Here is a 23201-nt window from a genome sequence, read left to right as displayed (position 1 = left end):
GAGACAGCATCTGTATCAATGCTGAAGCCTAAAACAGCCTGAAACCGCGGAAGTCTGAAACAGCAAGAAGGAATGGTAAAAAAAATGTTTGCTATCGTTTTTTTTACGTGTTCTCACCACAATATACAACTACAAGTGCTTTGAACTAAAATATACAGCTGATAAATATACATAGCAGCTGCTTTATAAAAGAATGCCACTCTCTCAACACACCCACTCGCCTACTACCACTAAACTTGGCGCACCAAAAGCAATTCTAAACATTTTGTGCTACACTTGATAAGTGAAAAAGCAACAAAAAATAATAGCGCTTGATATACAACAAAAGAACTGTTCTAACATTTTTCAACTTCACCACTTTACAACTCAACGGCATATCAAAGTGAATTTTTCGTTATTCATTACTGCTCATATTTATGATAAACCGCCTAAAAGCATGCTACAACGCGCACTTATTAAATAAATGAAAGGCATTAAATTCAAGTTTTGCTGTTTTTATGTATATGTTTTTTTTTTTGGCAAATGCGCAAAAGCGTGCATGAAAACATTCAAATAATAACGAATCCATTTATTTAGCTAATCATGAAGGTGACATTTTCGTTGAACAACAGAGTAATGGTGGAAAAACATAAAACCAGATACAATGAGAGAAATATTAACGGCGTGCACATTTTGACCAGGTGAGTGGGAGAGGGGTGAGCGCATGAAAAGACTCGCTTCACTGACTATTTGGCATTTGGCTGGTTGACCTGCTTGTTGACATGCAAACGTCACAAATGCTCACGTCAACACGAATTATCAACAGCTAACCAACTATGTACGAGTATGTGTGTATATACATAGTATATATGTTGTGTAACAAGGCAAGCGTACGAAAATTAGTAAATGTGCACACAGCCGTCAAAATGTAATATTTAATTTGAAAATAAAGCAAAGTGAATATTTTGACATTTATCAAAATGCAAAATAATGTGCTGAAATGCGCAACTGGAATGTGCACGCTCACGAATGCGTGCCAATGTGTGGCCGTAGCGTGTATGTGTGCGTGAATAAAATGCCGATTGTTAGCATTTCTATGTTTGTGGGTCATTTGGGGAATTATTTGACAGCGAATCTGTATGAAATGTTAAAGTTTATTGTATATTATAAATATAAATGGCCACAAATAGAAAAATTAAAATGAAATGCAACAATAAAATATTAATTAAAAAAATATCGAAGGATGCAGCGAGCTTTTCGACATATTTCAATTTGCGTGAAGAATTTTATATTATTGATATTTAATTTCTACAATTTATATGCACTAAGTGTGTAATATTGCGTTTGTATATTATAATACTCTGTAACGCCGTTGCGCTAGATTTTTGTATATTTTCGGGTTGCCAGCTTACTTTTTTTACAATTTAACACATACGACATATAATTTATACGACTATTAAGCGAAACGATAAGGTTGTTTTTAAATTTGCAGCTTTATAAAACTATCATGGGTTGCCACCCGTGCGAAAATTTTAATAGAAAAAAGGAAAATGCAATGTTAGTAAATCACTGAGCTATAGTATATATTGAAACGTTTAAGCAACTTAATACAACTAAAATTTAATAAAGAAAAATTTTGTAGAGTTGCCAATTTTTTTAAAAATTGTAAAAGTGTCATTAATTAGTATTAATTACATACATTAAAAATCTATATGTATCAAATATATTTTAAGCAGCATTTTATTTGCAAAAAAGTGTTTTGAAGCACGAACATGTACAGAAAGGGTTGCCATCACTGATTACAAAGTCAATGATGCTTTGAATTTTGAAAATTGAATTTCGGAAATTAGTTTAGAAATTAACAACAAACAACAAATTTACAACAAACAAAATCAGTATTTAAATTTCTCACAAACAAATTCTTTGGCATAGAGTTGCCAGCGGTCAAAAAATTCAACACAGAGCAATAAGACTGCTTACCTCGAGTCTAATATTACAGTTAATAGGTTGCGGTGGCCAATATGACAATTTAGATATAAGTATGAAAAAACATGCAAACCTTAAGCTGAAGAGCAATGCTCGATCTTACAGCTCATGAACACTATTTTTGGCTACTTCAGCTAGAAGAAATTTGAAACGAGTTGCCAACTACTTAAAGTTAAGAAATATTTAATAAATCTGCGACATATTTTAAGCAACTGATTGCAAGAAACTTTTGCATTCACGCTACTCTGCTTACACAAAGCTTCGCTGCAATTATAGCAACAACACTACCAACAACAAACAACAAATATTGTCAAGTCGAGTTAAAGGCTTGTAATTAAACGATACTGCTGTTAAAACTGCAACTGCAATGCATGTTAATCTTGTTGCTTTACATTACATGGGCAAGGGCATTGGCGGTTGGGTCCACATGGCGTATACATAACTTATGGTTAAGCATTAATTAGCAGTGCGGTTGCTGCTGTACGCCCTCAAAGCTGTAAATTTTGTAGGCAAACTTTGTCGACATAAACCGCCGCATATGCGCATATTTACTTAAAATATGTGAAAACATGCGTATTAATACAGTTATGCAAGCAACCGCGCTGGCATATTAAATAGCAGCGTGTGGAAAGAGAGCACCAACGGCGCCATATCAAGCAGTAAGAACATCTTTATTTTGTCATTAAAAACCGCATGCAACATATGCTGGTAGTGTGCGTACAACAAAAACAACAAATGCTTCATAGCTCTTGAAAATTTTCAACCAAGAGTTTGTTCGCCCATGCCAATGCCAACCACAAAATATTGCAATTTAACGGTGTAGATAGTACTTAATGGATTGTGCATTTAGCCGCATGCACACTCATAGCTGTCGCACATACCGATACACGTGTATCTATGTATGTGCATTACAGTTATGCGCGCAAATGTAATATACTCACCATAGCTGGTGGCATCTTTTGCGGTTTTGTTGCCACTTAACTTTGCAATGCCTCATGTGGCTGCGCAGTTATGTAGCTGCTGCTCGTTTTGCCGCAACAACTGACAGGTGCTTGTATCATGTATTAAATTATGCCAAGTGCAATGGTCAAACCATGAAGCGTGAGTTGTGGCCAATTAAAGATATTAAGATATTTGTGCACTTAGCGACCTCTGAAGTGCTGCTAAGTACTTTGCAATTAGCGATTGGTTTTGTGGAGATATTTCTTAAGCTTGTTAAAAATATATCGATCAACCTGTGAACATTTTTTTTAAAATAAAATCTTCAAAATTTCGTTTGTTAGTCTACGGACACTTTTTAAGAAAATATTCTTATCTAAGAAGAGCCCAAAGAAGTTGATTGCTTAATGTCTGGAGTTAGTATTTTCTATAGTATTTAAGCAAACAACATCTTAGGACTCTGTTTTTTTTCTCAAAGAGAGTCGCCAGACTATCACAAAATATATTAAAGAGTGGACTGAAGATTTTTTCACAAACATTGATCGAAATTTATTTCGATTAGGAGTCGAATACGCTATTACTTGACCACGTTCTCATTGCTCTTATTATAACAGAAAATTACCGTTATTGTCTGTTACACTTACTAATCCTTAATTAGTTTCGTCTCAAAAGCTCATTTGATTAAATATTATTTGACATTTCACCTTACCTCAGTTACTTAATATTTCTTACATTTTTAGTATACATAGCCAATAATTACACTTTCCGTAGCCATTCACTTTACACATCTCCTTCTTTACTTGATTCTCGCCCACATCTCTCCAACTCGCTTAATGAGCAAATTGTAATTAATTTCCCAGGTATTGCATGGGATAAGCCCTATTGAATTTCAAATGACTTTTTGGCCCAAAGGCAGTCAGCAGCTGCGGAAATTGCTAAAGGATATTTGCTAATAATACTTTTTTGATTGTGAATTTTTCTTGGTTTTCACCTAATTTCACTACCGAATATTAATATTATTTGTAATAGGGATGTTTTTGATAATAGAAGTAGATTACTGGTGTTCTCCAAATAGAGTGCTAATTAATCATTAAATTGTCATAATTATTTTGAGATTATCATGAGGATTAATATGGTGCTATTCTAATCAATTTTGGTGGTCTTAATAAAACAATAATAATCAGGAATTTTTTTCTTCAAAGTTGAAGCAATTAATATTAATAATTAGTAAGGTTTGCACAATAGTTCACATAAAGCATAAACTTTTTTGGTTTGTGTCTTAGTTAAGTTCGGGTAGCTAAATTCGGTTTTGATCTTCGCTTTAAGCGGTATATTGAGTGGCTACGAATTCTTACGACTAATATATAGTGATTCAGTTGAAAATTTTGAGATGGTGTGAATAAATTGGTGTTGTTTCAAAGTTTTAAGTAAAGAAATCGAAAAATTCCAGCTATTTTAGGCACTAACAGACGTCGTGTAAAGCTTTACTGACGAACAGTGCTGAAAACAGGCTGACGGCTGCTTTATTTCGTCTATAAAAATTATACGTAAAATTAAATATAAACCAAAATATTTAGTTTTTAAATCAATTGAAGTACTGTAGTCGTCATAAACATTTATCACCGCTTTCTATGATTATCAAATGGGGTCACGTGTTAAGTGCTGCACTTTAATAAACACATGCACATAAATGTCTGTGTAGTTGTTGTATAATGGAGCACGACATAGAGTTATAACTCAGCGCATAAATATATTTTTCCACAGCATTAGGTTTATTGAAACTGTAGCGCAAACTTACTATTTGATTTTATTTACAGCTATCACACATGTGATATTACATAGATATATACATAGATTGGTATATACACACACGCTTTATATGTATACACACACACAAATTGCAGTAAAAATCAATCGCTTATGAGACAAACGCTTGCCAAACAATATATGAAACAATAAAATAACAAATAATAATAATCATAACATAAAATAAAACTTGCTGCACGCAAAATGCTGAGAAATCACATAAGCAATGCGTAAAGCGAAATAAAATTACAGCAACAAAGGCAATAAGACAGTATAAAAGGAGCTAGTGGAAGCATTTGGGATATAGTATGGGAGGAAGACAGTTTATTTATGACATAAAATGTAAACTGTTGAGTCAGCAAATCCTGAGTTACTCATATTTGGACTGAGTACAGTTGGAAAAAGTGTAGAAAATTGCATGCAGTAGGCAAACAACTTGGTTTTCTGTATTTTTCAAAAGGGGAGGTTATTTCAAAGTAACCAAAAAAGTATGGCCTTGTGTAAAGAACTATTGTATTTTAAAGGCAAGATTGCTTCATAAATATAATTGCTTCACATATATAATAACGAATAGTGAAAATAAGCTGAGAAGTGTTAAATCACTGTTAATGCAGTGTTATAGAAAAACTTGGGAGCCAAACGCTCTAAACCCATATCTTTCTATATTTTAGGCAATGAGCTTTTATATGCGCGTATATGTATAAAAAGTGTATAATTAGTTTAATCACTCACAGAAAGAAACTATGCTGCCGCATTTATCTCAAATGCGCACAAAATTTTGTGAGGTTATAAGACGTTTGGAGAAAAGTTTGTATAAAATAAACTAGCATGAACTTTAACAATATTTGCTTTGGAATGCTGTGGCATTTTTTGCACGATAAACTTGTCAGTATTTAAAGTACACTTATGGATTTACTATTCACTTTTATTGTAGACTTGGTTTATCAAAATTTTTTTGTTGCACGTATAACTTCTGCCAGCATTTTTGTGCGCTCACATGTCTGACATCATTATTATTATTTCTTTGCAATAAATTCTGCTCATTATAATATTTTCTTTCAATTGTGCGTGTGCATAATTTTATCTTTCAACACGTTTTGATTTTTTTACTGAATTATTTGTTAATTTTTATTTATTTTTTGTTTTTGTTATGAAATATATTTATACTCCATTTTCTCTTGTTGATATCGTGTTATGATTAGAGTAATCACACGTCCACGAATTGTCGTCGAAAATACTTTCTCGCGTGACATAAACGTATGCATTGCCTTATTACGTTTTACCGAAATACCGTTATATAAGCGAGTATATAAGGGCACGAATAGTAGTTCGTAGCTGCAGTTCACTCTTTGTAGCATGCTTTCACTTTCCCAGAGTAGTCTGTGTTGTGACATGAAGTAACTTTCAACACTTGGCTTGCGAACAAATTTCAGGCCTGACATAAAACTATTATTTATTACTCGCTAAGCAGACATATTATTATGTATCTTGCTAAATTAATAATATTACTACTTTTGTTCTTTTGTAGTAGGGTCTAGAGCAAGCCGTAAAGGTAGTAGATTGAGCGAGTTTTCATATTTTATCTGGGAATAATATATTAATTTTAAGACAAAAAATATAGTTTTTTATAAATTAATTAGTTAATAAACCTGATTTTCGCCCGTTCGAAATTCTCTTTGCCTAGCATTTAGCGAAATTGCGCCAAATCTAAGTAACTACAAAATAATTTCTACAAAAACTATAACTATTTAGCTATTTATTATGTCACTCACACGGATACCACCCCGCCACACATACACATGCATGCAGTGCTTGTTGGCAATAATATTAAACAGTCGTAAAAAGCGCAGAAATCAACAATAATAAACAAGTGAAATATGCGCTGGCACATACCTATACACACTTACATTCGCAAATGCACATACACACACTAATTCATATATATTCAATGCATGTGCATGTGTGCGTGCGCTTACACAAACATGTAGCATTATGAAAAACAATGAAATAATTTTATGACTTGTAATAAACTCATCGAAACTTGAGTTAATTCCCAACTTTTTTATTTGGTTTTTCTGCTTTTCAGCTACTTTTATGCCATGGGTCCTTAGCCGCATATTCCCTTTCTTCACTTTTTATTAGTCGTTTTTACTGCTTATTAACCTTGTAAATGTCGTGCCTGTACAGTGAGCCATATTTTGTTGTTGTTGTTATTATTGTTGGTACTATTTATTTACTATGTTTGCATGCATTGCTCCATTTGCTTGGCTCCTGTGCGATTTTGCTGTAGTTTAACTGTTGAATCATAAATTTTGCACAAACTGTCATGTAAGTGTGTGTGTGTGTGTGTGTGTGTGTGTGGTGTTTCCTGTTGACAGTTGACATTATGAATTTATTGCCTTTAATTTTATATTTATATGATGTCTTAATGGCAATAAAACAATACGTATTATCAGTGCACGGTCGTGTACCATGCCATAGGTGTGTCCTTTGTGGGTTAACGGGGTGAGAATTTTTCTGATGTGAAATTCAGTGTTCAAGAAAGTGACTCCCTTCACTCGGCGGCTTAGAAGTAAATATTAAGAGCCACAATAGATTTCTAAAGACCGGAAGCTTCCCGCTTTAATATTATATAATATAAAATATTGCTTACAACGATTGCGGTTCACACTTCTTCTTCTTTCTTTTCTGTTCGCGCATCAAACAATAGTTTTGCTCGAAACCCAGCCGAGCAGTTGGCTGATCTTCGTTTATTTCAATATCTGAGTAAAATAATGATTCTTTTGTAACATTTCTTCAAAGTACATACATTCCAAACCAAAAAGGATATATTTTCATCAGAATCCTTTCCTCTAAGCGTAGGGTCATAATAACTTGTTAGTGTTCTTACTAACACAAACAGACTAAGTAAACGACAATTTAGTAATTACCAACCCATATTGCTCCATTTTCCATTTTTTACGTGATTGCGGTGTCGCTTTCACCTTTGATGGTCACTCAGGTTTCCGACATATTGTATTTATAAATGAAAAGGTGTACAATGTGTCCTTTTGAAATCAATTAAATTAATTATATTTGATTAAAATCTTTACAATTTTTCAACCACAACCAAACTCAATTTCGTTAATAACGGAAAAATAATGAAAACGCAGCTTGCTTCCTGACCAAACATGCAACACTTCAAAGAGTATTCCTTTCAGCTATTATCTTTCTATTTGCCAAAACATCGCTGTGACTGAAAGTGTGAGTATATGTGGTCCGCAAATATTGGTTTGAAAGCTGTGCTCTGTAGCATGAATTTTAAAGTAACGCGTAAACCAATCAAACAAACATTTTAATTATAAAAGTGAAGGCAAACACACTGAAAGTGAAGCATAAAGATTTTCAGAGAAAACTAACTAACTTCTTACTGATGTGTAGATGTTTTTATAAGACTATAGCGTGTAACTGGCTTAAGTGTGTGTCTGTGTGTTATTCCCTTGTCTCTGATTTGACGGAATGAACACGTCGCATCTAAATAAACATTGTCGCAATTAACTCTTTCTACGGCTGCTGGCTACTACTACTGGTATGTTGATGTAGAGTGTTACAGTTTTTGGGGGCATTCTATAAAGAGTGGAAACATGTGTAAGAAAGCATAGAATTTAACCTTCAAGTAGAAAAATATCAAAAATTCGCTTGAATCGTCTTGGAATTACAGTTGTAATTTAGTGCGCGTTGATTTTTACGTAATTGAATAAACGCTTTCAGATGGCGCTCTGTGTTCCAAAAGTTCAATATTTCATTGCCAAAACGAGAATACACTATCAAACGCTTTCATGGCAGCACTTATGAGATTTTATACGAGCACAAAAACCCTTAAAATTTTTTGAAATTGCTTGGTTATATATTTCAAACATCAAACGGGCGAAGACGGGTTAAGACACAGCCATAAGAAAGTGTTGCCGTAAGAACAATACACCTTATTTTGTATTGCTGCTAATGAAAATAAACTACCATTTATATGTTATAAAGACTTTCTGTTAGAAAATTACAATTAAATGTAATCATTGAAGCATTGCGCCAAAATGTAGGCAATACATTTTTCAAAATATTCAGTTTAGCAATTATATCTCCAGCATATTTTACCTAAACTTACCCTGCATATTGGCTGCTATTGGGACAAGTTTTTACAAACGTTTTTATCTTCAAACACACGCATTGCTTTTCCAATTTGTTTTTGCATGCCACGTTCTTCAAGTTTGTAGACATATGCATACCCTGACAAATTAAAAACAAATAAAACTCGTTGTTGACGGAGAAGAGAAAGAACTGCAATCATATTGTAAGATTCATTAGGAGTGGAGTTTTTTATGGAAAATGGGCGTACGCAAGATTATACATATGTATAGTATGTATATTGGATTTTTTAAATGTATGAGTAATAAGAAAATAAAATATTTGCTTATTTGTTAAAATAAATATTTTTGAGCATATCATTCGATTATAGTACATATCTTTCAAGGTTAAAATATATATCAAATATTGCGCTTAAAAACTGTCTCTAAGTTTTCCAATACATTTATCACTCAGATATTTTCAAGTACGCAGAAGTAACAAACCGCTTGGGAACTCGAGTCTTCTTGTAATACAATAAAAATACTAACAAAGCAGGTACACACGAGGGAGCATATGCTGGTCAACAAGAAAAGGGCAGGTGGCCAATGCTTAAATTGACATAAATTTTTCATAAACTTTTGCTCATTAAAAATTCGATTAATCGCTTGTTTCCACTCAATAAACTCGAAAATAAACTCCAACAAACAATAAGCGTTACACCCCAAACAGCACGCAAAGCTTTTGTAAGCATTTGCACGACGTCTATGCAAAGGTAATAGCAGGAGGGGAAAGAAAACAAAGAAATTATAAACTTCCACTGTTGAAAAGGAGAGCAGAAAAGCAACAGCATTGGCAGTGAAAGCGATGGCAAAAAATTGTTTGTTGTAAATTGGTAAATACACAGAATCGCATTGCAGCAGAATGCGCGAAGCTGTTGAGGCGTTGGTGGTGGCGGCGCTATGCTGATGGCATGCCACGTAATGTCGTCGAAAATGAAAAGCAAACAATTAATGAAACGAAATGTCAACAAAACTCAATCAAAACGCACTTAAAAATGCACAAGGCTTTGCTTTATGCGCTTTCATGAGTCTTGCTGTGTCTGTGCGTATGTATAAAAGTGTATGTTTGGCTCTATATGAGCATGGCTAGAGCTAAAGTCTAAGCTCGATACAACGATCGAGCTATGCGCGGCTGTATTGGAAGCGCTTGTTGTAGTTGCTGTTGTTGTTGGCAATTTAACTGCAAAAGTAAACAAATCTATGTAAGTCAAAGCCAGCAACAACAGCTCAACAGTGGCTGTAAAAATGAAAACAAGTATTGACAAACAAATGAAATAAAAGCTAAACAAACTGCGCGTTGGTTGGCTCGTGAATTTCAATATAGCATGACTAAAGCTTTCACAATTTTTTATTTGCTTATAGGGAATCCCTTAGGAATTTGTAGTAAAGTTTTTAAAGAAAAGCTCACTTACTTACAGAAAAAGTGCCGCGAATTTCTACTACGATATTTGATTCGACTTCAAAATCAATAAAAGCTTATATACCTATAAAGCTTTTACATGAAAGCTTACATTATTTTTGTGAAAGCTTATTTATTCCAAAGGTTTCCTTTTTGATAAAACATGAAAAAAGCTTTACAAAATTTTCTTTAAGAATATAAGGTTACCTGACTTCGGCGAAAACCATATTTCAATTTTAGTATGAAAAATACAAGATTTCAAATTCACAGTGAACACGTGGGTTAAAGTGTAATAATAAACCAAAGTTAATAACGTAGCCATAATGACAAAATAGCAGACATCAACATTTCCATTGAAGCGTAAAGGTATTCATTCCATGTCCATAAAGCAAGCTAAATAACTATAATTACAATTGCTGTAATTATAAACAAATCAATACGATTTTGATCGACAACTTTTATAGCTAATTTGCATCGTCTATAAAAGCTAATGGCTGAACGCCAACACGTACATTTTTATATACATTTTTTTGTTAAAACTTCAAAAAGCATAAATGCATTTGGGCAGACATTCAGGTGGAAAAGAATATTGAATTTTCTATGTATCATACACTAAGCCTACTCGCTATTTTGCTCTGCGCCACAGTGCAACATGCAAAGGTAAGGATTGTGCAATAAACTAACCCTTTATTATGTGGCGAGTAACAATATTGAGTTCATCAACAGTCACGCATCATCACGCTCTCCGTCAACATGTCCCTAACGATGCACACGGAACGACATAGGCAGCTTTTGGAAGCACACCATCAACAACTGCAGCAAGAACAAGCACGGCCCACACTCACCGCTGCTGTATTGCGTTCGTGCATGAAAGAAACCGAACTCTCCATGGCGGAATTGCAACGTTTTCGACTGAGTTTGCTCACTCGCGATCCTGAACTAAACGCCACCGATGATTCGAGTACGCAGCAAACAAATTTGTATGATATGGAGGAGGATGACTTCGTCTCTGAAGAAACCGAAATAGATGGTATTATTTATGAAACTGAACCGCATATAAATGAGCCCAATAATAATGCGTTAGATTACGAAAATGCTTTGACATTCAAAAGTGATGGGAAAGCTGATGAATCATTGCAATGTTATATGAGGGAAGAGCTTTTTGCGAAGTTATATGCGATTGTGGGCCGGGAACGCCATTTGGTGAAGGAGTGTATGAATTTAAATACAAATAATAAATGTGAATCTTCATACAAAATGCATTTATGTTACGCACGTTTGAAGACACTTGAAGAGGAGAATCGTATACGCAAAGTGCTGGAGAGCGCATATCCTGGCCAAAGGGATGACGAGCAAAGTGTAGAAATACCGGCAACAGAAATTACGCAGGAAAACTACGCTACGGCAGAAACAGAAGCAACGCAGCCAAGATTTGCTGATGCGGTGTATGTTAAAACTGAGAATTTCGCACTCAAAAAGAAGTTAAAGAAGTTGAAAAGGAAGTTGAAGCAGGTCAATTCAGATGTAGAGCTCAGAGAATTATTGCAAAATTGGGATGCGGCTTAGTTGAGAATAGTTTGTAACCAGTAATACGAAACTGTGAAACAGCACAATGGTTAGGCGTACGGCTGCAAGGCTATTTGTTAGAAATAAAGTTCCGCTATTATCTATTATACTTGTAATAGCAAGCTTAATAGTTGTTTACACGTTTGTTTCAATGTTCGGCAACTCAAACTCTTTTCGTTTTTGGGTGTGACCTGAAGTCTTATAGCTCTTCGATACCAAATCGCAGTGTTTAAATTGTAATTTCTCTCAAAATTCAGAATTTTTAATAATATATGTATATCTATATATAATATAGAATGTAGCATAATTTAACATTTTTCATAACACCACTGCGTACTTATTGTTTTTTTTTGGAAAAAATCACAAAATAATTTTTTCTTAGTGGTAAATATCACGGAGAAACTTTACGCTCTCAGAATTATTTTTTAATCCGTGTGCTTACTTTTTCATATAACCAGAGCTTAAATTTCACCATCGCGCTTAAACAGTCACTCGTATCTGCTTAACACCAAGTGCTCCAAAGTTACTTTATTATACTAACCACGATTTTTCCATACTATACTTTTGAAGTCTAGAAAATAAGTTGATTTTCTTGATTGTTATTCGCAAAATCAATTGAAGTGGAAAGACGAGTTGAAGCGCCATCAACTTTTACTTTTTTCGTGTAGAAAATTACCTAAAAATCTGAATTATTTTAAACGGCGGCTTAAAAAAATATTTGTTGGACCGCGCTCTAACTAACACGTTCAGTTCAATACTATGATAATTATGAGTTGACAACTTCTATTTAGATATATATTCTCAGGCAACTGATTAAACCAATTTTTTGCAGAAGTACTTACATTATACTCTTTCCTAGTGAAGCATAGATTGTGCCCGCTTTGACACCCGAAATAGTTTGCAACACTGACACAAATTGTTGTATGGTTGCGCTCAGCGCAGCGCATTTTCGATTACCAATCTAATTAAGTTAACTAAAGGTTAACATAAAAAATGTACATGGTTATCTCGAATTTTTAGGCAATTAGTTTTTTCTGCTTTAAGTGCAAATGTATTGTGTTAATTAAATTACAGTAAAATAATTGAATAAATTAATGACACAATTTTTGCTATAAAAAGTAGTAAGGTTAAATAATTGTTATAAAGTTTTTTGGCACTAAATTTGCCACTATTTATACCGCATATTTCAGAGCGAAATTTATCACTTGTATTTGGAAAGCATCACAATGAAATCTTACAGTTTATTTCAACTGCTCTTTGCTGTATTCATTTGCAGTCCTATAACACAGGTAAGTCTGACACATTTGTGCGAAACTTTGCATAATATATTATAAAAAAATGTATATTCCTCCCCAAATTTTAGCTACACGCAGCCGATGATAAAGCTGCTCGTGAAGCATGCATCACTGAGACCAAGCTAACTGCCGCCGATGCTAATCTGGTTAGAGGCGCCGCTGTTGCTAGTAAACTCATTCAAAACGATTCTGAGGCTTTGAAATGTTTCCAGCTTTGCTACTACAAAGAACTTGGACTCATCGATGTTGCTGGCAAAACGCATGCGGCTAAAACACTCGAGTATATGTCGCAGGTTAGCGGTATTACGGATAAAACCAAGTTAGCTGGCGCATTGGGTTCATGCGAGTCGGTCAAAGGTACCAGCCAATGTGATAGGCTATATCAATTTGAAAAGTGCGCTTTAACCAAATTGGGTGTTTCAACATATTACTGATAGCATGAAACATTGATTAAAAAATTGTATGCGAAGTGAGGTGATTTTTTTATTGTAGTTTTTCACATAGCTTTTGAATTATGACCAAACAATTGCGCGTTTAATAGTTTTGTTGGCTTAAATGCATTTTATTTCTGTTATACATAAGTTTTGTTTAAAATAAGATTGTATTGAAAATGAAAAAAACTCAAATCAAGATAACATGCTGCTGCAAATAGCACTTATATAACTGAAAGGCTGTGTCACACTCGTTGGCACCCTGCAAGCCATTACATTTGGCTAGTACATTTCTTGGTACGCTATTACCAATAGCTGGCATTGGTAGCTTACCTTTGCCCGCTTCATTTGGCACGCCATTTTTTAAAAGTTCTTACTTATTCTCGAGACATTTTAGTAAACACTTGCTCCCGACTCTTTTAGGCAATCCTCGTAGTACTGGTGGGCTTGTGTTGGCTTATTGGACTTCAACTGCGAAATTAGTAATGCATAAAAGCAACTTAGTATATAAAATAATATTTTGTTCTACAGATATATCTGTGCTTGCTCTTACCTCATGAGCCGCGACAACTGCGCTGAGTGAAATTAAAGTGGCTAGCAAAATATTCGATTTCATTTCCTCGAAGTTGTAGTGTACTATGGGGTTTATTTTATAGTTTTCAGCTGACGAGAGAAGTTTGCTCTAGTTTACAGCTTACACCTGTTGCGCTTAATATAGACACTTCGGAAATGTTTTGATTATACATAGTACACCGTTATTAGGTCTAGCATTTACGTGAAAAAAGTATCTTAAGACAATTTTCGTTTAATTTTTATTGCAAGCAAGTGTAATTTATGCGCTTAAAATTACGTAATTGTCAAATATAAATTAAATTAACGTGTTCGAGAATATATAATAATATACGCGTACTTATATTGTATTTCGCATACACATATGTATATATATACTTTTTTTTTTTTAATATGTGTAATTAAGGAATATAGTCATTACAATTGAATAATCTGATTTAATGATAAAGTAATTTTTTTTTTATTTTATCTAAAATACCTTGAATTCAATCGCACTTTTAGGCTAGTATTAGCGATTAATATTAACAAAACAATTTTTGCTTGTAGATATAAAAGTGTGTATAGAACATTGTTTACAAACTAATTATACTGTCTAGACTGTCTATAGTGAAATTAAAAGTTGAAAATTGAAAAATTTTTCAAAATTTGGAAAATATATATATATGCATAATATATTATATATTTTATATATTAACTTAAATATAAGCTTTTATGTAAGCTGTATAAGTTCTATGTGATTTATGAAGTGTAGTCTGAAAGCTATGAAAAATTCTCGTATATGAGTCAGACTTGTTAGGCAGGCCATTTTCGTGCTATAAACATCATTTTATATAGTATTTATGTTTGTGCTAATTTGTATTTCAATAACTTTGTTAGAGACTAAACCATCTATTGTTGAGCCACATAAGTTGTATTTTTCTAACTCTAAACTCTCATTTAGCACTTACTTGTATGTTGAATCTTTCCATCTGTTTATTCGTATACTTAGTCGATCTATCTCAAAAGCTGATTGTTATTAATGCGGTACAAAGTTCATTGAATTTACAAATGTATATGAGACATATTTGGATGAAAGAGTATATTCTCTTCGACAGTTATATGCAAATTTTTAGCATCGACGCAGACTTACTTTTGAATCACTCTTACTTGGCTTTGTGTCGATCATTTAGTTAGCCAAGCAAAATACGGCATGTTTATTGCTTTTCAGTTAGCTCTCATCTACATACTTAATTAACAATTAATGTGCTAATTAGGTAGGTTTTTATGAGCATTTTATTTCTGTTTTCAATTACACTTGTATATACATATGCACTTACTAAATGTATAGAGTCAAGGGCTGGTGTGTATGGTGTACTTGAAATTATTTTAATGAGCATTTCAGTAAGTAGCTCTGATGCTATCAATTTCATGCTTAATAATGATTTGATTGCGCGATCAATCTGCGTTAAAGATGAACAATGTGTAAATTAATACTTATGCACATTATATGAAACTAGACTTAATTATAGGATATAATATAAGCAAGAAGCATACAATAGTACGGTATACATCTTGGTTAAATGAATATGTGTTAATACTTGACATTTGAAAAATATTGCTGAATCGTAAAAGTATAACCAGATTATATGCAAACAACAAAAGATAATCTAAACAAGTTTAACCACACTTAGCATCTTACAAAGATCACGCCTCAGATAAACTTAACTCATGGACTTCCCAAAAAATATGGAAATTCCGACTTTGTTTTAGACTATGAAATAATTGATTAATTAAGTAATTAATACAATTTTACTAATTACTAATTGCTACTAGCTTGCTTCAATGTTATGCAAAGTTAGCGCTGTTTGGGCATAGTAACTTCCAAAATACTTTTCGTGCTTTAAGCTGCTAGTTTCACAGATTCCATAATTGAAACAGTCCGGGTTGTATATGCTTGTAACGTAAACATAAGAACAAATGTGAATAAATATGTATATGCACACATGTATTTGATGACAACGGTAACAAATATGGTGTAACCTCCAATTTCCGTTGCACGCAAAAGCGGAAGCCGTCGCAAAGACGTCGTTGACATTTCTTGCAAAACTTAACGAGTATTTAATGATACCGCAAGGAATTAAGTAGAGTAAAATGCATACAAAATCAGATAAAAAATGAAGCAGATAACTGTAATGACACAACTAAAATCTGTAGTGTTGGCAACGCCCTCAAATGCGTTGAGCTGCACTAACAGCTCATATTCGCATGCATTCTAAGACAATTAACTGTGTGTAAAGTCATGATCTTTGCTTATATGCTTAATATATTTCTTAAACTGCTTTAATGTGAAAAAATTCGTTACTTTTTATTTATAAAAATGCTAATTTTTCAGCCGAATCGTCAAAAAGAATTGTTGAGGCAAAGCGAATTACATTTTTTTGTTTTTATTTCAAATAGACTTTGAACTTTTTCGCACGTCTTTTTTCAACTTCGTTTCGCCTTCAATGCATGGCACACGCTTTAAGTCTTTTTTATTGTCAATTACTTTGACCGCTTTAGAGCAGCGGGCTCAGGTAGACATGGGTAAACAATGGCAATAGATACTAGTTTGTTTAACAGAAAAAAGGGGGACTGTCATGTTTTTCTATAAGCTGTTATGTTTTTTTTCACCACCACAAGCGCACATACATACATACATATATGGCAGTGTGTGAAGCGCGAAAAGCAACAAATAAAACAATTGAATTAAGTGAAGTCGAGAAGATTGATTTCAATTGTACTCACGCCAGCTGATATAAATAAAAAATATATTAATTACTATAAAAAATTGATAATGATGCCTACGGTGAGTTGGTACTTTTTCTTTGATCATTATATGCCGGTTTTAGCGCGATTTTTCGATGGCGATAGAAATGAGTGGAATAGATAAAATAAAGTGCAAACATTCAAGTTATATAAATAAAACAAAAAATAAAAAATACATAAAAAATGGGAAAGCAATAACACGGCTCAGAACTATCTCAGAACAATTATCTGCCTTCAACTGCTCGTAGATTTCCAATGTAAACAAAAAAGAGACACGATTTAATGAATCACTTACCCATAATGGAAAGCTACTGATGCTCTTTGAGCTTGAAACACATCAAAAGTAAAAAGAAAGAAATGTGAAAATAAAATAAAATATATTATATTCGTAGACCTAAGTTTTTTCAAAATAATTAGAGTTTAGAAATACTGAAAATTAGTATTATTCGAACTTTCTTTTATCAATATCATCATCCAACCGCTTTGGAGTATGGCCTTTTAATCTAAGCTATACCTATTTGTTTATTTTTTATTTTTTTACTAAAAATGAAGTCAAATTTTTTATAATAAGTCAGTAAGGGCACTATGCTCAGCAACTTGAAATGAGCAACTTATATAAGGAAAATTTTATTTTAGTAAAAATAGACCAAAAAAAAATTAAAAAAAAAACCTGGGGCTTAGGAAAGATCGGCATCAATTTCACCAACAAAAAAATTTATTTATGCTTGGTAAATTACTGTCATTTAATTTCATTGGAATATCTTCTGCATCGACCCGTCTTTTTTAAGTATACCATACTGTATTGAAAAGAAGATAATATATTTGATATATGGGGGCTAAATTAACGCTAAACCAGATTTCGTTAGTGTTGGGCGCCTAAAATGACGCATTTCATTTCGATAAGGTTTTTTATATATAAGTCGATATATTATATATGGTCTATAGCCTACTGTAATAATGAAAACCATAATATCGGTTATATGGTGGCTAGAAAAATATCTGGGATCAGAAAAGCATACCACTTCATGTCGTTGGGAAATTAAAGTTGGAATTGGGGAGATTTTAAATATTGAGCAATATATTCCATACATACAATTTTTGATCTTGAATTTCATACATCGTCTATGTATGTAAGCGGAAAAATAAAGTATAGTTTTGATTACTAATATAATAATAATATATAATTTCACTTTAAAATCACACATACATATCACCACACACATATGGATGTATATATTTATATTTTTGTTTTGAATTTGCCGGCTGCTTAATTGCGCAAAGCTTGAACAAACAAAAGCAAATAAATCAAAAACAAGTGAATCAAGTGTAAAAGACTACTTAGAATTAAAGCCTCGCTTAATGTGTTTAAAACAAAACGAAGATAACAATAAAACAAAAAGAAAAAAAAACGTATACAAAATAGTAAACAAAATCACTCATACGAGCTGCCGGCTTCGAAGCGAATATAAAAAGACAATTCGTCCAGCAACCGGCAAACAGTTCACAGCCAACGCTCAAAGTGAGTACTAGAATCCGTTTTTTCAAACCAATAACCACAAACAATAAAAAATTGACAAACATGAAATTCTTTGCTGTTGTTGTTGTACTTGCCTTCGTCGCCGTCACTGCTGCGCAAGAGGTAAACGATAACTGATAAATTTATAAATATTTTTTAAGATTCTTTCAAACGCCTAATCATACATACTACTACTCCTGCAGGCCGGTCTCAAATTGACCGAGGAGCAGAAGCAAAAGGTACACACTTTGGGCGCTGAATGTTTGAAGGAAACCGGTGCTGCCGAAGAGGCGGTTCGTGCTGTCGTTAAGGGTGATAACAGCCAAGTCGATGACAAAGTCAAATGCTTCGCCAAGTGCATGCTAGGCAAATTGGGTTATGTCGAGAATGGTAAGGTCAATGAGGAAGTCGTACAGAACTCACTGGGCAAATTGATTGGCGACGAGAAAGTTAAGGCTATTCAAGCTAAGTGCAATGGTTTGAAGGGTACCGACGACTGTGACACTGCCTTCCAATTGCGCCAATGTTATGTGGCTGAGCACGGTGCCATCATTATTTAAATACCAGCAAGTATTAGTAGTTATGCGAAAAAAAAATATTATGATTAATACTCTTAAGACACTTCCATATGTAGCAAATAAAATGCATGCACCTTTTGTGTGATTTTAAAAGTAATATGTGAGTTTTTTTTTCGAAATTAAGATAGGTTTATGAGTGTATTTATCTAAGTATTTATCTAAGACAGCTCTTCAATGAAATCGGTTATCGCTGATATCAGAGAAAAGCACTCACAATTTCGACTTAACTCTTAAAATTTTATGGAAGGAAGAATTGGTTAAATTATTTAAGTGTGATGTGATAAGGCAAGTTTGATCTGGAGAAAGTAAGCATTTTACTTCGATTAAGATTTTTCAAATGAGGAAGAGGTAAACAGCAGAAGCAAAACTTAACCGATTAGTTGTTGCTTTACAGATTCAAAACCTGCAAACGAGCACAAAGAAATTAAAGATTTAGAAAAAGTTAGAAAATATATTTTCAATTTTCTTGCTGATTTTTTTCTATATTTTTATAAGGACAATTTTTGTATTTGAATTTTTGAAAATTGATGTTTAAAAGTTTTTTTTTATTTTAATAATATGTTTTCGTAAATATTATTTTAGTAAAATAATTAAATTCAATTTTAATAAAATTAATAATTGAGAAATATGACAAAATAACAAGCTCATTTTTGAGGTTATGTGAAAATAGACGATAAACAGATTGCCTGAAACGAATTTTCATTATAAAAACTATCTAAAATTTTCTAACAATCAGTGCATTTTGCATGTCAAACATGCTTTTGTAAATCCAGTTACCGCACATCTGTCACATTTGAAGCCAAAAAACATTATTTTTAAACCACAGCACGGCAGAGCTGCAACTGTATTCAATTGCTCTCAATTTCATTTGAGTAAACTAACACACAATTTGAAAAATATATCATTAAGCATCTTAAAGGAAATAAATTGCGCTTGAAATGCAACATTTTGTTAGAATTGCCACCTTTTCTGTGCTTATTTTTCAAGTTGATTAATGAGGTTGACAATTTTACCCACTGATTTACATATGAATATATATGATATACTTATATTTATGCATATATACTTAGGTACGATACATAGAAAGGCATACTAAACATAAATTGAGCGAGAAATTATGCAATCAAACTTTCAGTCAACACTTGGCTAGGGAGTATGGTTTCAGTGAGATAACTAACAGTTTTGTTCAAACAAATTGAAATATAATGTTTCTTAAACTATACAAATATTATTACATATTTACATTTTCTATTATTTTTATATTTGTTGTTTATTTTTCAAATCACCGTTTTATTTAATAAACAATGCTCATTGCCAGTTGAGTATAGACTTGCTATTTGTTCACTAATACGATATTATGGCATCATTAAAAATTTTAAATATGGAAAATTTGTTTATGTTTTTGCTTTGCAGCAGTTCATGCATGAGAGTACGTAATTAGTCTTCAGAGCTGATTGTAATAGTTTGCTGTTGTTGTAATCGAATATTTCAACAGAATAGTTAACAGTGAAAATAATTATTTACTTATATGTTGTTTATTGTAAATATAATATAATAATTCTTGTCCTTTATACGGCCGATTTGCTTATAATACATTCAACTTTGATCTCAGCGCCACCTTGTGGACTTACTTCACTTCGAAATTACCCATATGTATTATAAGACTCGGCTGGAACACCGACCGAGTTCATTTTTGTTTACTATACCTAGATTTATGAGACTTCATATTAAAATCCCATAATTATATGATATAAATATATATTTATTTCCCATAATCATTAGATTTATATATATACTTTCGGAGCATCAGTATTTTACCTTGAGAATCCTAAAGACACAATATAGTGACACTAAGTTACTAAAATGATAACTAGACCCGAGCTGACCTTGTTAATGGTTTAGAATTATTTTGTAGACGTAGGACACAACATTGATATTCCAGATATTGCTCTGATTTTTTTGCAACTCTTAAGGCTAAGATTTGCGGCAGGCAAAGATAATCATTGGTGTTTCTATAAGAGAGAGTAATGGTACCATGCATATATAGTGTCGTGTCTTTAGCTTGGATTATTGTTGAATACCAAATGTTTTGAATTAGGTTATCTAAGAGTCGATACTAGTAAAGAAACTTTAGTAAAGTGAGTTTACAAAGGCATGCGAAAAGAGACATAGCGATAAATTGTATACGGAACCAACATTGGGATTGTTAAACTCACTTTAGTGTTCTGAACACGACTTGGGTTGTGTTATTATAATTTCTTGAAACAGGCAAAGTCGTTCGTCGTCTGTGGTAATATTGAATTTTACGAATTATGTCAATTGACTTATATAGGAAATAAATATATTAAACCTACCATTGCTGATGGTTCAAAAGCTAGATAAGTCTTTGATTAATTAATTCTAAGACAATAAGGATTGTAAATGCTTAAGGGCTTCTGACAAAGTCCAACCACAGAACATTACAAAATACAAAATTTTGATTACGAAACTTCGGAATAGCCTGCTCTACCTGAACTGCTCAAAGCGATGAGAAACTGCGTCAAAGTTCCTACAACAAACAAAAGTTTCGTCTGACACGTTGACAACCAAAGGCAAGAGCATAAAGAATGAGCGAAATAAAAAAGTAAAAATAAAAAGTCAGCAAAACAAACTTATGTAGTTTTTATAGCCACCCCCTAAATCAAAAACTTTTAAATTCAATTTCGTTGGCAAAGCTTGCGGCCACACGATGCGCACTTGCACGCTGCGACTGCATGCATGCATGTGGTCAAGGTGTTGGCGACCATGCGGGCTCAACTCCTTAAGGAACTAACGTACTTACGTGTGTATATTCTACGAAAACTTTGTATGAAAGAAATAACTGCATGACAAATACAGTCAAGTTAGCAAGGTATGAACAAAGCGAACTTTCTGCAAGTCGAGGAAGAGACTTTCTCGAAGGCATTCAAATGAGTTTTCAATTGCAGAAATTCTAATCAGCAGACAGCGAAGGGTGTGTACAATTGAATAAAGAAAACGACTGTCGCCAAGCGGAAATGCTGGTGATTGTGTGGTGTGTAGGAGTCAGCATAGAGCATATCGACTCTAGCGCAGTTAGTCGTATTGACGCCAGTGACACATGAGCACAATGCCTTTTAAGAATGGGCGGTGCTGGAGGCGGATTTTTATAAACTGAAGTACACGTATATAAATATGGAAATGTCACTTATTTACTGGGTCTAACATGTGGGTGGGACATACGTGCCATCGAAATAAATAGTTTTAGAAAATGAAGTTGATGCCAACCATTGTAGGAAAGTATTTGCAGGAGCGCGAAATGCAATGACAAACCTCGTAAAGCAGTGCAGTTGAAGGCTACCGTTAGCTTATATACATTTATGTATTGTACATTTGCAAATAAATCTAAAGGTGCCGTCGAAAAGGCGCCAGATTTTGCTTTTCACTAATGAAATTGTTTCTTTATAATGCTGACACTTTTCAAGGATTACCTTACCATTGCTGTGTGGTGAGCTCAATATTTTATAATTTTCGTACATAGGTGGTCCCTCAAGCCTTGCCACGCCACTGTAGTATAGTATAGTATTTGAAAAATCTAGACTACTCATATCGACGATTTAGTACCACTAAATGCATGTCACACCAATAGTTGACTCTGTGTATAATAAAAGCTTGTTGATATAGACTTCCAAGGTTCCTGCTTTTTTTTTTCGATAACATTTTAGAATGGATCCTCAAGATGGAGATCACATTTGGACTACTAAAAACAGACCTTTGTCAGTAAGAAAAATATAGTTGGAACTAGAACCGAGCTACATCTAGTCAGGTATATACAATTTTTGCTACATCACCTGGAAGTCTGAAAATGTGAGAACCGAGGTGTTTGAGCCTCGAATTCGATAAGGCGAAGTAATTAGAAGATCAAGCTTCTAACAACTGGCATCCAGTAGTACATTTGATTTTACCACATATACAACGTTTATGTTTTTTGCTGTTGAAATCACTACAACCAGGTTAAAAAAAAGTGCCTAAAGAATCAGGCCAATTTAACTAGCAGAAAACAGTCCAAGTATTTTGAAGGAAATGACAACGACTTCAAGATAAGGTGTGTGTTCAAGTCCATTAATGTTTACTAACAAAAAATATTGGTATTTCCATACAATTTTTCTATAAATATTTTTTTTTAAATGTCATTCAG

General features: G+C 33.3%; 4 protein-coding genes across 4 annotated transcripts; 3 read left to right on the top strand and 1 right to left on the bottom strand.

Annotated features, from left to right (window-relative positions):
• Positions 1 to 10814: 10814 nt before the first annotated feature.
• On the top strand, positions 10815 to 12057 carry Obp56c (Odorant-binding protein 56c). The gene is made up of 2 exons (XM_014246613.3): positions 10815 to 10926; positions 10993 to 12057. Exons 1-2 carry the CDS (start codon positions 10867 to 10869, stop codon positions 11830 to 11832), a joined length of 900 nt encoding a protein of 299 aa, XP_014102088.3. The 5' UTR covers positions 10815 to 10866; the 3' UTR covers positions 11833 to 12057.
• A 972-nt stretch (positions 12058 to 13029) lies between these two features.
• Positions 13030 to 13561, top strand: Obp56b (Odorant-binding protein 56b). The gene is made up of 2 exons (XM_014246615.3): positions 13030 to 13121; positions 13196 to 13561. Exons 1-2 carry the CDS (start codon positions 13059 to 13061, stop codon positions 13559 to 13561), a joined length of 429 nt encoding a protein of 142 aa, XP_014102090.2. The 5' UTR covers positions 13030 to 13058.
• Positions 13562 to 13678: 117 nt separating this feature from the next.
• LOC106626723 (general odorant-binding protein 56d) lies at positions 13679 to 14301 on the bottom strand. Its single transcript, XM_070108534.1, is given in 3 exon segments — positions 13679 to 13966; positions 13969 to 14023; positions 14112 to 14301. Coding segments are annotated over 3 exon segments (336 nt in total). The 5' UTR covers positions 14175 to 14301; the 3' UTR covers positions 13679 to 13748.
• Positions 14302 to 18390: 4089 nt separating this feature from the next.
• On the top strand, positions 18391 to 19103 carry LOC106626751 (general odorant-binding protein 56d). The gene is made up of 2 exons (XM_014246564.3): positions 18391 to 18551; positions 18632 to 19103. The coding sequence occupies exons 1-2, from the start codon at positions 18492 to 18494 to the stop codon at positions 18986 to 18988; spliced, it is 417 nt and encodes a 138-aa protein (XP_014102039.2). The 5' UTR covers positions 18391 to 18491; the 3' UTR covers positions 18989 to 19103.
• The last annotated feature ends 4098 nt before the right edge of the window (positions 19104 to 23201 follow it).

Source organism: Bactrocera oleae, chromosome 4 (assembly GCF_042242935.1).
Source record: "Bactrocera oleae isolate idBacOlea1 chromosome 4, idBacOlea1, whole genome shotgun sequence".
Lineage (NCBI taxonomy): Eukaryota > Metazoa > Arthropoda > Insecta > Diptera > Tephritidae > Bactrocera > Bactrocera oleae.
This window is presented reverse-complemented; position numbering and strand designations above follow the sequence as displayed.